An 18216-nucleotide genomic window follows, 5' to 3' on the forward strand; every position below is an offset into this window, starting at 1 on the left:
GGGTCCCAGGGAGCAGGACATCCTGGATGCCAGTGAGGAGAATGTCCCAAGGAAGACAGAGAGGCGGGGAGCTCGGGGATCTGACCCCTGGGGTTAGCACCCTGTCATGACTTGGTGTGAGGTGGTGGGAGCCGGATGCCAGTGGGTAGTGGAGGTACCAGAGACCCTGACTTTGGAAAATCCTTTCAGAGTTGTGTCTGCACCTGGTGAACTTGGGGGTGGGGGGACAATGAAATTTTTATTTTCACTGAGTAGATAGAGCATCCACATAAGCTGGTGGGAAGCGCAGGAGGGGAAGGAGTGCTGGTGTGAGCAGGGAAGCTAAGTGAGACCCAGTTCTGTGTTCCGAGCTAGGACCCTGTCCTTCACAGATTCCAGGCCTTGCCCCCCCACCCCGGGATCCGCACATTTAACCAGCTCCTAGCTCCCCCAGGGGTTCTGGAGGACTTGCTCCCAGAGACTCAGAGGCTAGGTCCTTTCCTTGTTCTTTTCTACACTTTTATAAACCACCTGTTTAATCCTCCACTCTGTACCCTGCATGGGAATTGATATCCCACCTGTGAATTGGTGATTTCTAGAATGAACTCTCCCCCTGTTCTGGAGGTGAAGCTAACACTTGCCCAACTTTTATTTTCTATGTCTTTATCATTAATAGTTCACAACTTTTGATTTGCACGTGCTTTTCACAAATATTCTCCCTTCAAAAATGACATGAATAACAGATGTTTCAGGACGGAGGACATTCTAAGAAAGTGACCTCAGTGCAGGGAGGAGGGGACAGCTGTGAGGTGCCCCCCCCCCCGCCCACTCTCATCACTCTCTGCAGCCACCAGCCTCTCACAACCACTGCTGGGTACCTGCCCACAAAGCTCTGTGATCCATCAGAAGTTCAAACACTATTCAACGGGGACTTAAAAAATTCATTGTCACAAATTATCTTGTCACATATTGATGTCATTTAAACAATTTATTTCTCTAGCTTTTCTCTCTCTCATTAGAACATTTTTGAAATCCTCTTGCTTGTGAAGCAAGGTACCACTTTCTCCCCACCAAATTTCTCAAGTTATTAAAAAAAAAAATACCCATTCACAGGAATCACACTAGAAACCAAATGTTCAGTGCCATATGTAGAGCATTTAGGGACAGAGTTTATTTTCTGAAAGGAATAACATTAAAATCCACAGAGTTCTACATAAAATGGCCTGCCTGATAACAAAGAAAAGGCATTTATTTCAAAATGACACATGGGTGATATTATAATTCTAGTTGCCCTTTAGGGCAGTGATCATCCAGAAAATAGGACGTTCCATCCGGAAACAAGAGCAGACATGCCTGGACATGTTCCCCTCTCTGCCTGCATCTATGCACACGGGCCCCTGTGGTCAGCACGGGATCAACCTCCCCTTCCCTCCCCTCCCCTTCCCTCCCCATCCCCCCCCTCCCTTCCCCTCCCCTCTTTCTTTCTTTTAAGTTCTGGGGAAAGAGAAAAGCAAAGTATCCTCAGGCGAATTCAAGCCAAAATGTCACTACAAATGCAAAACTCTGAAATCTAAAATGTGACACTCTTGGTTCCTTAGGGATAACTGAGAGTCTTTGCTCTTAAAGACCTTAGTGATTTCACGTGGGAAATGAACCGCATTGCAATGTGATCGGGGAAGAGAGTTCTGAGGTTTCTGATGCCATTCTTGGGGGTGAAACTAGCTATGTGCTTTGGGTACGTTTGCTCTAAATTCTTGGACAGCAAGAATACACAACACTTGAAATGTTCTGAGAGATTTGTTTGTAAGCCTTTGATTTGAAATGTTAAGAAGGTAAACTTCTGAAATGGAAGGGGGTGCGGTGGACAGGGAGGAGAAGTCAGCTTCACCGGCTGGCGCTCCAGGAGCGGGGACGCGGTGGGAATGTCCGGGGACTGGGCACAGCGGGCTCCCACTGTAAGAATGCCATCTGACGGCGTCCCAGCGGGTTGAGTGACCTCACTTACTGCCACTGTGGGCCTCTGGCTCTCCACAAAGAGCAGCTGAAGAGGAGGAATGATCTGGAATCATCATGAAACACACATGTGCTGTGAAGTGTGATTGGAGGCCAAGCCAAGAGTGCACGCCCCCGTTGTCCCCGGGCTCCTCGGCCATCGGAGTGGACACTGTCCCTCTCCCACTCTGCGCCCACGACAGTGTTGAATTTGACTCTCTATTCAGCACTGTGACTGTTGATGTGTCCCTTACCAAAATGAAGTCACAGAAAGACGGGATTCAGGAAATTATGACCTTGTTCGTAATGCAGGTGCCGAATTACCGCGGCTGCGTGATGGAAGTTCATTCAGGAGGGAAATCGGAATTCTGGGGGACTCCCAGCGGGCTATGCCGTAGGGAGAGGGTGGTCAGTGGGCCCACTGCTGGAAAGTGCTTCATTAACAGGAAAGGGGCACTTTGTTCTCACTTAAGTGACCAATCATCTTCCATCTCTTTCTTCAGTTGACAAGTCAACAGCAGGGAAGGATAGCATCTATGTGTCTATGGGGACTTGGAGAAGTGTTTTGAACTTCGGCTTTGGCCTTGTTTTCTGAGTGGGAAATCAAAGTCTGCTGCAGGCCCACAGAGTGCAGTCTTTGTGGGAAACCAGGCACCACGGTGAAGCTGAGGGTCCCGCGGTCGCTTTCCCTTCCTGTGCTAAATGGAGACGTTCCTTCCAGAAGCTGCTCGGTCTCCTGAGCCTACAGGGTCTGCAGGTCCAGGAGGCTTGAGGCCGAAAGCGGGAATGTCTTCAACTGTGACCTCCACCCCAGACTACAGTCTAAATATAATCCCCAATTGGGTGACCTTTGCCCCCGAGCCTTACTTATTTATTCAAGAAGTGATCACAAATCAATGACATTCTAATTGGTCTCCTAACTGAGCTCCTAGGAACCTTAGGAACTGATCAAAAAGAATCCATTTTGGCTATTTTCATTTGTTTCTGTTCACAATTAGAAAAACCACTGTTTCTACAAAAATGGCAAATAATCCTCAAGATGTAGAAATTGGAGCGTTCTCTTAACCATGGGAAGAGAAAAAGCAAAACATTCCTGCACAGGCTGCTGACCTGCAGTGAGGTTTTGCGGCGCGTACGACCTTGGTCTACTTTAAAGGTGTCCAAAACTGGTTACGCAGAGATAAAATATAACAATTCGTAACTTTTGAGAAACCGAAATCTCCATACATTTTAGAGAGACCCCTGTCATGTAAATTACTGCTATTACGATTTCACTTGAAAATAGCTGCTCTTCGACTAACTCCAGGGAGAAGGGGTGGTGTCCCTGAGCCCCGGGAGTGGAAACCCATCTCTAACACTTGTAGCTCTGGGCCTGACTCGGACTGAATCTGTATTTCAAAACAATTTCTTAAGGAATGAAAGAAACAATGAGAAGTCCTGAGTGCCCAGAACACAATGTGCTTGTGATTACTGGGCGCTATTTTTAGATGAGCTTTTCAGCCAGCCCATTCTGCTGTTTTTCAACACCTCGCCCGATGCCAAGATGGTAGAGCAGGGGTGAGTGCTCGGATGGAGGGGCTGGAAGGGGAGTCCCAGAGAAGCACAGCGAGGCACTGAGCAACAGTGAGCCTCTACTGTCAGGAAAAACGCCTCTTTCCCAGCTTCCCTACTTCAGATTGCTGGCATTGGGTGGATTCACCTTGTTGTAAGTGAAGTGATGCATCTGTGGGGACAGGAAGTTCTCTGACAAAAAATCGTAGTGATTTCTGTCCATGTCAATTTAAAGAACAAGGACTTTTTTTTTTTTTCCTACTGGGAAATCTTGCTTCTGGACTGGCAGAAAAATCTTGTCTGACTCCTTCTTCTGACCGTTAGTCTCTGGGAGACCAACGGAATGCACTTTGCATTAGCTCTGGCAAAGGTATCCTTCAGGAAGGAGGAGGAGGACACACATCTGCGTTTCACAAACCACAGCCACGTAGGGAGCCTGTCAACGGCCCTTTTCAGCACAGCCCCGCTGACATTGAGACAGATCTCAGAGGTTCATTCTGCCGCACGGGTCCCATAATCATCCCTATCCCAACTTTTGCCCAAACTGTTGGACACAGAATGGATTTTGTGGAGAGCTCCTGACGAGTCCTTGAGATGAGACCAAATGACAAATATCCATGTGGAAAAGAAGCAAGCGAGAGCTCCCTGGCCTGCTTCCTGAGATAGGCACAGAGAAGGATGATGGCGTAAAGCTCTGTGATGTCCCACGTGTCACAGTACCCCCCCTGCCCCGGGGAGGGTACCCTTCGTCACCAGGAAATAGAGACAGCCTGTCCCCAGAGACAGGAGCCTTTGCTACTTTTTCCCAGTTTACTGCCCCAGCCCAAATCCTCTTATAATTCCTAATTAACTGAAGCTCCCAAAGTCAAGCTTTCCTTGTCTTGCCCATCCCTGACAGATTTGTTGTTGTCCCTTTGTCCATAAAGAGTAAAAACTGGGGGCGCCTGGGTGGCTCAGTCGGTGAAGTGTCTGCCTTCGGCTCAGGTCATGATCCTGGAGTCCCGGGATCCAGCTCCGCATCGGGCTCCCTGCTCAGCAGGGGGTCTGCTTCTCCCCTCACCCTGTCTGTGCTCTCTCTCTCTCTCAAATAAATAAAATCTTTAAAAAAAAGAATAAAAACTGCCTGCTCTGGTCATTTCTCTAGGTCTCAGCTTCGTTATTGGGCCTCTGTGCGCATGGAATAATACTTTGATTTTTTTTCTCCTATTAATCGGTCTCATGTAAATTCAATCCTCAGTCCGGCTGGAAGACCTTGAGGGTCGAGAAGAGATTTTCCCTGCCTTCACTGAGGTCCTCAAAATCCATAACACGACCCAGCGTGTCGTAACTTCAGTGTAGGACAGGAGTGTGGTGAATCCAGAGGAGCCTGCTGATGGGTGTATTCACCATGTACCACCGCTCTCTTGCAGGAGGAAGGCACCGTCAAGGAAATCGACATCAGCCACCATGTAAAGGAAGGCTTTGAGAAGGCCGACCCTTCCCAGTTTGAACTCTTGAAAGTTCTAGGACAAGGATCCTACGGAAAGGTAAGTTGGAGCTTTGATTCCCTCTGAGTGAGTCTCACACACTGTGGCAGGTCCCCCATGCCAAGGTGGAGAGCACTTGAATGTCGGGGGACGTGAGCAATGGCTGGGTTGGCTCGTGAACATGGGAGCCGCGGCCCTGAGGCCGAGGGAGTGAGACTCACGGGCAGCCCCCCGTTTGCGGGGTCCCGTATTCACTGCCACCCACACACACTTTGCACAGTTATGATTCTGTCACACACAGCTGTGTGAACCACAATCGCGTGGGCCCATGAGAATACCCCACACCGTGGCCTTCAGAGTTCCCTAGGCCTTTACCCAACATGACCGTGAGGACGGTTCTTGACCTTGAGCCAATGCCTCTCCAAAAGCGCAGACTCAACAAGAAGGAAGAAAGCAGCGCCCTTCGCGGCCAGCATGCGACTGGCACTCGGGAGTCAGGGAAGCTGGGCCTCGCCACCGGCCTCCTCTCCTCAGCTGTGCATTTCTCTCTCTCTGAGCCTCAGTTTCCCTCTCTACACAATGGGGATGGCATAAACCTTGTGGTTTTTCTATGACTGAAGAAGACTGGATCCCACCCAGCCATTGTCTCAGCTGTATCTACGCACAGAATCGTGCCCTTTCTGCGTCACCGTCAAGGTGTGGTGCAGGCTGATCCCTCCCAGGATGAGAAGTGCTTGGCCCTTCTCTCGGGCCACATCCCAGTCCGGCAGGATGCCAAGGGATCCTCAGTTACGACAACGTGGGAGTTCTTCCATTGCAGTGCTGGTTCCTCCACGTCCCCGTGTAACAGTGAGAAATCCATAGACTCTGAGGGCATGATTTCTGGAATATCGGGGCCTGAGAAGAGCAGTACAGTCCTTCCCTGGGGCACAAGCAAAACGGCGGCCTGGACCTGTAAAAGAGTCGTTTTGTGTGGAACGTGGACATTCACCAAATCTCTCCGTTCTTCGGAGGACTTTGTGCCGAGATGAAATCTAGCGTTTGTTGATTTAATGCACAACTAATAGTGCATTAATGATGTTCTGGAAAGTCTCTTACACACCATGAAAATTTGATTGCTTGCAAAACTTATCTTTTGGCCTGCGTATACGGTAGTCTTTCTGTTTTGTTTTCCACTTTTGTACGGCCACATGGGAAGGAGGTGTATACACTGATATATATACAAACACACTCGTTTGGAACCACACCAAATTTCCAATATTCACAGTTTCGTGTCCTACAAAAATGGCTTTTTAATGTGGATCATAAGGTATTTTTGGAAGCAGGGAATGAAGACTTCAGTGTCTCACAGCGTAAGGAGCGTTACTAAAAGCATAAGGCAGAGCCTATTTATGTGGTAATGGAATAGCGGCTGTTAATTAGAAATGTCAGAAAAAAGAGAAGGCATCATTCTTTGTCTAAGAACTAGGATTTCGGAATAGAGACAAGCAAATTCACAGACATTCCCCACGTGTTGTTTCCAGAGCACATTCTCCGCCGAGTGGTCTTCGTCTGCAGTGAGGGCCCAGACGTGGGTCCCTCCAACCTCATTGCGGGCGCCGCCCTCCACCCCTGTCTCCAGGTCCTTGGGAACAGACCCGTGGAACGATGTTTCTGAGCCCGACTGAGACACGTGTCTGGGGCTCTAGGGGTCTGTCCAGAAACTCGACTGGACAGAACCTGCCCTGGAAGGTGCCCTCCTCCAAGACCTAGGGGTTCCACATGAAAGGAGAAAAGGCTTTGTCAATTCCCTCCACATTTCAAATTTTGAAATGTAATTTTGCTTTAAAAGACCATTCTTTGGAAAACAAGTGAAATAACAACTGGTGTTTGGCGGACTGGTTGGCACGGTCCCAGCCTACCACACACCTGCTCTTCGCACGCGCACCGAAGCTGGCGTGCGTACGGCCCCGCAGGGAACCAGAGCACCGGAAGTAACAGCAAGAGGCAGTAACCACGCGTGCAGGTGTTCTAACCTCCCCTCACTGCTTGACTCAGGCTGAGTGTGGGGCCAGGGCCACCGGGCAGTGCCACCCTGGCCCCAGAGCTGAAGACCAGGACTCCCGGTGGATGGGGGTTGCCCAACACATGGGACAGGGCTCTGGAAACCTCTTGGAAGTGCCCTGTGATATTTGGAGCCAACATCAGGCGCTAGAGAGCTACAGATACAAATTATATTTGTCCATGGGAGGCTTCTGTTGGGAATTTTTTATAAAAGCAAAACTAATGACGAGGGGGAAAGCGCATGTTCTAAGACTGCATAGTATTTTATTCTTCATCCGTGACTAAAAACTGTATGCCCTTATGCAGGAGTCATCTTGCTTTTGCTCTCTAGAAAAAAAAAGGCAAGACTAAATGTTTTCATCCTGCAGAAAGCTCCTGTTAGAGAGATTTCACTTCTTGCCTCGTCACCCAAGAGCAAAGAGAGTGAATCTGGACTCTAGCATTCCTGGGTTGTATTCACCTGTTGCTGGGTTCTTCCATTCACCTCTCCCTGGGCCCCTCTGTTCACCTGTCCCTGAGCCTCTCTGCTCACCTGTCACTGGGCCCCTCCATTCACCTATCTCTGAGTTCCCTCTGTTCACCTGTCACTGGGCCCCTCCATTCACCTGTCACTGGGACCCTCCATTCACCTGTCACCGGGCCCCTCCATTCACATATCACTGAGTTTCCTCCATTCACCTGTCCCTGGGCCCCTCCGTTCACCCGTCACTGGACCCCTCTGTTCACCTCTCCCTGGGCTCCTCTGTTCACCTGTCACTGGGCCCCTCCATTCACCTGTTACCAGGCCCCTCCGTTCACCTGTCACTGGGCCCCTCTTGTTCACCTCTCCCTGGGCTCCTCCGTTCACCTGTCACTGGGCCCCTCCTTTCACCTATCACTGAGTTCCCTCTGTTCACCTGTCCCTGGGCCCCTCCATTCATCTGTCACTGGGCCCCTCCGTTCACCTGTCACTGGGCCCTTCCGTTCACCTGTCACTGAGTTCCCTCTGTTCACCTGTCACTGGGCCCCTCCGTTCACCTGTCACCGGGTACCTCCATTCTGTCTTTCCTCCGTGCAGCGATTGCAGATGCTGGAGATGCAGGAAGGAGTAAAATGCTGTCTCTGCCACTTGGCCTTCGCACTGATGCCTGCTTCCGACGGCAGGCTTGTCCCAGTGTCCGTCAGCATGCGTTTGCCATCCCGCCCAGGGGAGGGGCCCTGATGGCTCTTCCCTCAGCTGCTGTGAATCTGCTTGTGCAGCCAGAGGACTGTTCCCTGGACAGAAGGAGCCCCAAGCCCCAGAGGATGACTCCCAGGGGCAGCATCTCTGAGGGATGATGGGGGCTGCAGCCTGCAGGTCCCCGTGTGGGACCACATAGAGAGCAGCGCATGCTCTCCTCTCAAGTCAGTCCTGCAAAGTGTAGGAAGCAAGTTAACTGGTTTGCAGAGCAGTTTGTTGGGAACAATGGAGAACATCTCTGGTTGTTAGTAAATTGTCAAGCCATCATGATTTCAAGGGTGTCCAGAGAGCAAAGGAAGCAGTGGTGCTTGGACAGGAGAAACAGCCTTGTCCTCAAAGAGATTTAAGCATTGAATTGGGAAAGCAGTGAAACTCTGGAAGATGTGGCACAGTGTGTTCAGGTGCTCCGGCGAGTGGTGCACACCAGGTGCTCAGGTGCATAGTATAGACCAGGCGCTCCTTGAGAGTCTGCAGGTGCCTAGTATAGACCAGGCGCTCCTTGAGAGTCTGTAGGCAGGAGAGTCCAAAAGCAATGCCATCACCCTCCTCCGCATCCCCTTGCCTGCTCCTTGGTGTTCCTCATGGATAAACACCAGGGATCTGTATGGGAACATTCTTTTCTTTAAAATAATATGCAGATTACAATTCCCACATTCTAAGAAGGGATCAAACCAAATAAAAACATGCCCTTGCTTTCCTATCACTTAATTGGTAGCACATAAGAATGGGTCTTTAAATATCTTCCTTTTGAGGACATTGTCCCCCTAACGTCCTCTGAAATGGCATGGCTGCCACCCGGTCGGCTCCTGCGTTGGAGAACACTGCAGACCAATCGCGACGTTGTAGCTCTGAGAGCCGAAAAGTTCGCTGAGAGAATCAGGCAGTGGTTTCGCTGATCACGATGACACCTGAAGATCTGGGGCGATTTAGGATGACATAGCATCTGTCTCTGTGTGTCCCCACATAATGTCCTTGCATGTCACATGCTGAGCTGCTGAAGAGGAAGTCGAGAACAACATGGGGAGCCCGTTAAAGCTGAATTAGAGACGGAAGGTCGGCCACTATGTGCTGAAATTGCTGGAATTATCCAGAACGTATTTCACTGTGTCCAAATGTGTTCCTGACCGATGCGCGTCCAGCACCAGAGGACGAGGTGCGGGGCGGTGGTCGGGAGCGGTCACCTACGGCTCGTGAGCCCAGCTCCTCGCTCGTGACCACATTCACTCATGGCACTTATGACCCCGTAGTTCGTGCCCTCAAGGCTCTGTTTACCTCCTGTCGGGCCCTGCTTGCCCAGGGGGTCCCTCCCGCTGTGGTTCGAGTCGTAGCCCCCAGGCCCCACGCATAGTGGGGGCTTCACAATCACAGCAAGAATGGAATTTCTTCCAGTTCTTTTCAAAAATAAAAGCACTCTTTTAATAACAGATGCATACAAATTGCCATCACTATCAATCATCTCATTTTTAAAAGCCTGAAATACAATAGAGAAAAAGGTTTGATGTGCAACGCTTCATGCAAAATCTAACATCATTTGCGATACTCTTAGTGGGTGGCAGCCCCCGTGAACTCGGCTTCCGGTGTCGCCTTCAGTGGGACGGGGTTTCCACTAGTCCTCGAGCTCCTATGTCTGCCCTCATGCACGTTTCCGTGTGTGTCATGCACCCGCTCCTCATATTGCAAGAGAACAGGTGGACAAAGGGATGAAGATGCAGGCAGAAAAGATGGTTTCGATATTGCACATTTTGGAAGAGGGTCTTATTGCTGTTGCTGGTCTTCTGATTCTAAGAATGCCTCATCTTGGGGCTAACCAGTAGGCTTCACTGTAAAGAGTCAGTAGGTTTACTGGCCCCAGCCGAGGCGCACAGAGGGCTTGAACAAGGAGCCACCGCGTCTTCTCTGCACCATGACTCAGTGGCCCAGGCTGGCTCCCCCGCGGCCCCACGGCCAGGGCTCAGCTGGAGTGTTTTGCTCCAGCTCCACAGTGCTCTGACCCCAGAGGTCCCTCTCTGCTAGAGTCACAGCTGTTTAGCCAGCAACCCCTTCCCTGCCACAGACACCCCTCCCCCTCACCCCTATGCCTTTCAGGGCGCAGCTTTCTTTCCAAGGTGCTGGGCACTGAGGCTCGGGCCCAGGCCCCTCAGGAGGGCCCCCAGCCTCTCCGACCTGCTCACTGGCTTGCTGCCCATCACCTGCATCCTGGCTACTCCCCTTCGCTCACTGGCCCGCGCCAGCCGGGGACAGGGCTTGGAGACCTGAGGGGACCACAGCGTGAGCAGACACACCGCAGGGCCCATGACTTCCCGTGAGTCAGAGGACTCAACATGTCGGACACTAAAGTTTTTCTCTGCACACCCCCCTTTCTGACAACTGGGGGCAGCTCTACCTGCCCATCGGGAGGCTCGTCCCCAGCCGGACGTTCCCCCGGCAGAGCCCTCGTCACACAGGCTTGTGTCTCATCCTGTGCATCTGTGCTCGCTGAGGGAGAGACCCTAGACTCTCTCCCTGGGGGTCTGCCCCACAGCCTGCTTCATCCAGCCAACACAGAGACATGTCAAATGTGCCCCAAAGATAAATATTAACACTCAGTGACGCAATAGTCCGAATCCAATAGAAAAGGGTGATTCTACTTCTAATTGTCCATGATTGCCTGGGCCCCTCATTCCTGGAGGCAGCATCCAGTGGGGCCAGCCTGGCCCTCTTGCCCTCATTTTTGTGTGGGCCGGGGGAGGCAAGGGGTCATTGGCATTGACCCCGATTTGTGACCTGAGAGCAGTGGGGAAGGAGCTGTCCCAGGGCCAGGACCCGCTCAGGGTCAGGAGGCAGCTGCCTGGGCTCCAGGGCACACGGTGATCCGAGGACCGACCCCATGAACCCACGTTCCTCTGCTGGGACTTGGTGTCTTCCAGGTCACTGGAACTGGAAGCCGTGTCCTGTGGGAACGGCAGACCCTCTGCTCTGGAGACCTGCCCTCAGCCATCTTCTTCCCCTTCACTCTCCTCCCCGAGGGGGAAGCTATCAGTCTTTGTCCCCCGCAGGAGACGCTGTAGCCCTGGAGGCATGTGCAGTGGCAGGTCTTTCTGGCTTCGAGGGTCCGTGAGGCAGGCATTTTGGGGAGGGGGTGGGTCCCCGTCACCCTCGTGGTGGCCCCTGCCCTGGATAGCAAGCGTCATCCACGTGGCGGTCTCTATCATGCCAGTAGATCTCTGCGTCTACCGTCAATGCCCCAGGGGGGTGTGTGTGTGTGTTCATTCATTCTGTTCAATAGTCGTGACTGTGACCCTAAGCTCGCTCAGCTTCTCAAACAATTTTCTTTTTGGTTTTCCTTGATGTTGTACCTCAAAATGTGTTTCAAAAATGTCATTAAAGATCCACACAAGTGTCTCTAAGAGCCATTTAGAAACTAACTCTATTTAAAAAAAGAAAAAGAAAAAGAAACTCTATATAAATTTAACTCTGCTCGAAGCTAAAATTTGGGTGAAGAAAGCTCAAAATAAGAGAACCCAGATTATCTTGAGAATCAGAGTCTATTCCATGTGATTGGCAGGAACTATCATGGTGGCCTTCCCAGCGAGGACTTACAAAGGGATATTTAGAATAAACCAAATGATCTCCCTTAAAATTTCAGAATATTATTTGTTTTTCTAAACAACTGGTCTCTTTTTTTTTTCCAGAAGGGTGGTAATACCTTGGCTAGAAAACATTTAGGAGAAAGTTAGTGGTGCCAAAAACAAATGATTCTTCACACACACACGTGATGCTTTTCATCACAGAATTGCAATCAGTTAGATGACATTTGTCCCAGCAGCCTAGATGTTGGAGGAAATTTTACGTATTTATTTTATTGGATTTTTTTCCCTAAACTCCCTTGTATATCACCTTGTCGAATCAAATAAGGACAATGAGTTCCAAGTCTTCCCAATCTCAGATGTTGCGTGCTCTCTTTATCAGGTGTTCCTGGTGAGGAAGACCAAGGGATCTGATGCTGGGCAGCTATATGCAATGAAAGTTCTTAAGAAAGCTACCTTGAAAGGTGAGCATTTCACAAGGGGGCTGGCTGTGTTTGAGATGCCAACTGTGGTTCATGCTCTGCCGACTGTTTGCGTAAATACACGTTCTATTTCGTATCGCATGATTTCTGAAGTTGTCTCTGAAGGAGTATATCAGACACGTTACTCTCAGACTGACGATAAACAGTATAAACATTTCCCTGGACATTTAACATATCCCTGCAAAATTTCCACAATTTTCAGAGAGAAAGCCATATTGCATAAATACCATTCTCCCACATATGTCCGGCTGTGGTGTACGATTTGGAAAATAGCTCATCAGGGAAGAAAGCAGAAGCAGGTCATATGGATGCCTGTGGACTGCAACTCAGCCTGAATCCTCAGTGAGACTGGATTGCTCAGTTTCAAAAAAACGTGTCAAAATAAAACCACATCCAAGATCCCCATTCCTGGCTCGCAGTCTCATAGCCAACAGCACGGGAGAGCTGAGCACCTGCTATGCTCCGATCCCCGCCCGCTCTCCCCGTTGGTGAGGGAGGGGCTCGTCCCCTAAGCAGTGTAAGATGTCCCAGCACACACAGCGGGCCCCGGGCAGGTGCGGCAGAGTTTATTGGTCATATACACTCATCAGCCTGGGGAGGAGCAGAGAGAGGAGCAGAGCCACCGAGGACAGGCTGGAGGAGGCAGGCTTTATAGTAACAAGAAGGCAAGGTGGCCCCCGGTGCCCGCGGAGGATGTGCTGGGCCTGTTTGAATCATTCTGTAAGCTGGTAGGGAGCTGAAGCCTGGTGAGGACCAGATGGGGGTGTAGCTGCTCCAGCTTATCCAGGAACTGCAAGGTGGGGAGCTATCTGTCAAGGGCAAGGGGCTCTGTGAGGGTCAAAGATGTCGAGGCCGCATGTGTGTTTTTAGGTCTTAAGACAATGTCCTCAGCAAGTACATTCAGGGGGCGATACAAGGAATATAACATTCTCTGCACACACGTCACTTACTATTGGCTGGCAAATAAGATAACCAACAGTTTAGGCCAGGAAATACGTAAACCATATAAATATAGACTTGCACATCCTAGGTATTCCAAGGAGAGCAAATGTTCTTCCAAAGGAGGTTGTTCAAGGCTGGGACCTTAAATGGTTCCTTTTCCCTTTGATCACAACTCTCCCTTCTTCCCCTCAAATACGACCTCACCGTCCCCTGCCCCTGGGAGGAAAGGGAGGAAAGTCGGAGTGACACTGGAACCGCTGGAAGGGAATCTGCAGCCATGCACCGGCTCTGGAGGTGCGAAGTCCAGTCAAGGAGCTCGACTTTGCTCTGTTAACCCGCTGCTCAGCCTGCACTCCGTCAGCGTTAACCTTGAACTCTCAGCTCGTGCCAAGCACTCCAGCTCAGTGATTCACCCTGCATGGATGCACATCTCCACATTTGTTTGTAATCCAACCCAGTGTCCTTGAGAAAGTGCCCTGGGCACAGTGTTACGTGGGTCAGACAGGACAGAAAGCTGTGTCTGCAGAGCGATCATCATGTTGTTAAATGCATGAGCATCTCCGTCAGTGCAGGTCCGTGCGTATATGGGCAGGTAGGAGAGACACGTCATGCTAGTAGGAAGTAGGCCAAAATGAAAACAGTCTCAAGATTACTGATAACTTTTATTTTCCTCCCTATACTCTATATTTTAAGTTCTCAACAAAAATAAAACATGTTTGACTTCTTATAATGTAAAGTTATTTGTAAAATACTCTGGAGCATGTGCTTGATGATGTAAAATTGTATTTATGCGTGAGAATGAGCCACATAAGTGTAAAAGAATAGGAAGATTTCCCATGTCCTTGTGCTTCTTTAAAAGCCGTCTTTCAAACAAAACATTATTTGACATCCTTTACTGTTTCGGCTTTCCATACTGGTCCACCACGGAAGAATAGATTTTTTTCCAGAAATGCAATTGACATTTATTTTCTTAAGAGACAATAAAAAGGTGGTATATGTATATACAATGGAGTATTAGGCAGTCATCAAAAAAATGAAATCTTGCCATTTGCAATGACATGGATGGAACTAGAGGGTATTATGCTGAACGAAATAAGTCAGAGAAAGACAAGTATCATTAAGATCTCACTGATATGTGGAATTTAAGAAACAAAACAGAGGACCATAGGGGAAGAGAGGAAAAAATAAAACAAGGTGAAATCAGAGAGGGAGATAAACCATAAGAGACTCTTAATCTCAGGAAACACACTGAGGGTCACTAGAGGGGAGGGGAGTGGGGAGATGGGGTAACTGGGTGATGGGCATTAAGGAGGCCATGTGATGTAATGAGCACTGGGTGTTATACGCAACTGATGAGTCACTAAACTACCTCTGAAACTAATAATACATTATATGTTAATTAATTGAATTCAAATTAAGAATTTTTAAAAAGAAAGTAAAAAGATTTACAAAGCAGTGCTTCGAGTCATTGGAGGACCGAGTATGTGCAGGAAGGAGGCCAGGTGTCTGTGTGCACCAGAGGGAGGGGGCGCTGAGGCTCTCTGAGCCTCCCTCCTTCCTCACTCATGGAAGAAGAGGCTTGGCTCAAAGGATTACTGAAATCCACGTGAGCTCCACCACCTCTGCATTCCACGAGCCCAAGTTCTTCAGATCCTCTCCACCTTCACGTGGGCCCCGGTTTGCAAGCTGACTAGTCATCCCACAGAGTGTTCGAGAGAGACAAGGAATGCACGGTGACCGTGGGGGTGACGCTCCCCACTCACCAGCGACACCCGAAAGTACAGACAACCCCCCAGGGCGAAAACGCGAGGAATTCGAATAGTGAAATCACACTGAGAAGGTAAACATGAAAAGGGGGCGGAGGACTTGCGGAAATTGTCATAAAACTCCAGATTGTTTCTCAAAAACACGGGTGACTGTCGTGTGTGCAGAAGAGAGAACTGTTGTCAGTGACATTCCAGATAACTTGACAGAAGAATAATGGTTTCTGACAGCTCTGTTTTATCTTTACATACCTTTGGAGCTGTCAGGCACCTGCCCCTTTCTTTAAGGAGGCGGCACATCACTCATAAGGGAAATGTCAACTGCTCAGCATCTGAGGGTGTGACGAGCTGGACGCCCCCCTCCCCAGCCCCCGCCTGTCTTCAGCACCTCCTCCCGCCTTGCAGGGCAGGGCTGCTTGCTTCCTCCTGGCTTAAGGACCCTTTGCAAATGTTTCCCTTCTTTCCTAACTCTGTATTCAGTCCTCAACACTGAGTTGTTCCAGTAATAATTCCATATAAAGCATTCCAAACATCACGAGTCCAAAGGCTGATGCCCCGTTCGTGTTGTAAGGGAATGGGGCTCAAATGACCGTAAACATGGTCCCAAGCATGAGACCAGGAATGAAGACAGCTGGTCTCCATCCCCTGGTTAGTGAGTCAGCAAGTAGGGACCGCCGCCCATGTTAGTAACAGTGGCTCCCAAGAGTGGCCCCAGCTGGAATCACCTGCGAGACTTCCACGGCTTCTGCTGCCGGGGGCCACCCCCGCGGTTCTGGGTCGGTTGGTCTGGTTGGGTGTCAACACGAGAAGGGAGAGGACCCCGATACTGCGGTCGGGAGCACACACCTGGGCCCTGGGGCGCGTCTTGCTTCACCTCTGCGGGCCGTGTCGCGGTGGGGAGCCTCTCCCTCCTACTTAGAATGGGGTGATGCCCGTGAGAGTACCTGCCTCGTGGTGTTGCTGATGTGAGAAATACTTCCACGGTGTGCATCAGGTGCTGCAGGCACGGCGAAGGCCAGGGTCAGCTGTCCTCAGCCCTGCTCCTTTTTCCCATGAAACCTGGAGATGCGTTAGGGCTTTTCCTGTCTAGATTTGGGTAGGTCTGATTGCGTGCAGGAGTGAGGAGGGAGGTTGGACATAAATTGCCATCTGGTTAGAAAGAATTCCGTCTTCCTCCGGCCCCAGGGTCTGTAGCTACCACCACGTTCGTTAATTGCCACGAAGGACCGGAAGCTGCACGGGGGCCCAAACGCACGGCCCGCGGCAGAGCTCCTGGTTAGCACTCTCTCCTTTCCCCGGGGCCATCCTCCACCGCGTGGAAGGGCTTCCTGCATGAAAGAGTTCTTCTTTGCAATGGCAGTTTCCTGATAGGTCTTCACCTGTGTTTTCACGCAGAACTCATTTTTCAACCATCTTCCCTATAAGTCAACTTTCTAAGCCCAAAGGTGGGCATTCCCTGCTTTGAAGGAAATGAGTGTTATTCTGTCCTGTCCTATTGATTCTAAAGGGAAAAATACATTATTCTGGCAAAATCTCTTTGTTGAGCAAGTTCCGTGACTCCTGGCCGGTTATGGTTATGGCAAATGTGTTTGTCGGCAGGGGCGGGAGGGCCGCCAGCCATGAGGACGGAGGCCGTGGGGGGACCTGGCTGCTTCCAAGCTCGTCAGAGCACCGACTGGGGCTGTTCTGCTCATCGTTCATGCTTTCTTTATGACGTAGAACTCTGATGACATCCCCGGGACTGTCAGCAGATGGGCTGGGAGCGCTGGGTGTGCGGTGGCCGGGGTGGACACGCACGGTTACATTCATCCTGATTACGGCGTTTGAGCTAGTCCCCCGTCTGACTCAGGACAGGTGGCCTCAGACCTCAGAACGCTATTTCCCGCACCGTTATATTGATTCTTTTTCTCTTACACTGATACGATTCATTCTAAGACACTGACTTGCTCAGAAACAGCTTCAATTAACGCCTTAGTTTGGACAGATTTTGTTTCCAGGCAAATTCATGAATGTCATTTGGCTCACATTTGGAGAATTGCCAATTCCAGGGGTGGGGGGTTAGGAAGGTGGGAGGAGAGTAAAGCAAGTTGCAAGCACACGTTCTGAGTGCCCCTCCTGGCGTCACGGTCCTCACTAAGGCACAGAGCAGTGACGCGCTCGCCATCGTCCCATGGTTTGCAGCTGTGGAATCCAGTGCTCCTCCTGTGATAGCAGGTGTCAGGGGCCCAGCCTGTCCCCTCACACACCCAGGCTGTCATTTCCATATCAGGAAGCCACGGCCGGCCAGTTGTCCTTAGGGCCTTCAGGATTCGGGGGTTATTTCCCAGCACGTGGTCTGGGACAGAAAGTAAAATGACAATGACTCCCCCTCACACTTCCCTTGCTTGTCTGTCTCGGGCCTCCTGGAGGCCCCCGTACCTTAGATAAACATCATCCATAGGGAACAGGCACGTTATCCTACAGCGCCTGTGTACTTTGGGGTCCTTCGTCTGTTTGTTCCTACCAGGACTGTTTCTTGGCTTGTAGATAGGTTATAAAGTAGGAAATAGATGACTGTCCCTCCTTGTCATCGTAATGCCTGTGCAGTGTAAATGCGGAAGAGAAACGGGCTGGGGATTCATCCACAAAAAGAGTCTTTAATCAAGAAGTGACTTAAGTAACCATGTCCCCCTCTCTTTAAATAACCTGGTAAAGAGAAAAAGACAAATCTTGGGGAGTGAGGCCTTGTATGGTCACCAACATGGTTACCAGTTTTTAATTTTTATCATGTATAGTTTTCTTCCTTTCTTTTTTCTCTGGACTAAAGAATGGTACAGAGTTTTGGCCAGCAAACACGAGCAACACAACGTCTCATGGGAGGCCACTTTTGCTGTGAATTTGACCTTTGAAGATTAAAATGTATTGTGCGAGGACAGATTTTAGTCTCACCCAGAAGACTGCTTGGGGTATAATTTCAGGCCCAGTGAGTTTTTGTGGGCAAGGGAAGGAAGCAGTGAGGAGTGGTCACGGCGCTGAGCCGATCCTGAGCTCACCTCCCACCTGCGTGTGGACTCCCATCCTACTCGAGCATTTCCGACTAGCGCTCTCAGAATGGACTGGCCATTTCTCGGGGAGTCCGGGAACGTGTATGAGGGTGGGAATGGAGGTTGAACACCTCTCCACTCCAAGGTGCCAAGCCATTAAGCTGGCCGGCAAAAGCAGGCCTTGCATTTT

At 50.2% G+C, this 18216-nt stretch overlaps 1 protein-coding gene across 2 annotated transcripts in view; it reads left to right on the forward strand.

Moving 5' to 3' along the window:
• Window positions 1-18216, forward strand: part of RPS6KA2 (ribosomal protein S6 kinase A2) — a 155509-nt gene that overhangs the window by 63994 nt on the left and 73299 nt on the right. For both annotated transcript variants that reach the window (XM_044917246.1, XM_044917247.1), the window contains exons 2-3: window positions 4932-5048; window positions 12199-12280. In XM_044917246.1, the coding sequence (XP_044773181.1) occupies window positions 4932-5048; window positions 12199-12280 (199 nt within the window). The remainder of the gene's footprint in view (window positions 1-4931; window positions 5049-12198; window positions 12281-18216) is intronic.

This window comes from Neomonachus schauinslandi, chromosome 8 (genome assembly GCF_002201575.2).
Source record: "Neomonachus schauinslandi chromosome 8, ASM220157v2, whole genome shotgun sequence".
In the NCBI taxonomy this organism is placed as follows: Eukaryota; Metazoa; Chordata; class Mammalia; order Carnivora; family Phocidae; genus Neomonachus; species Neomonachus schauinslandi.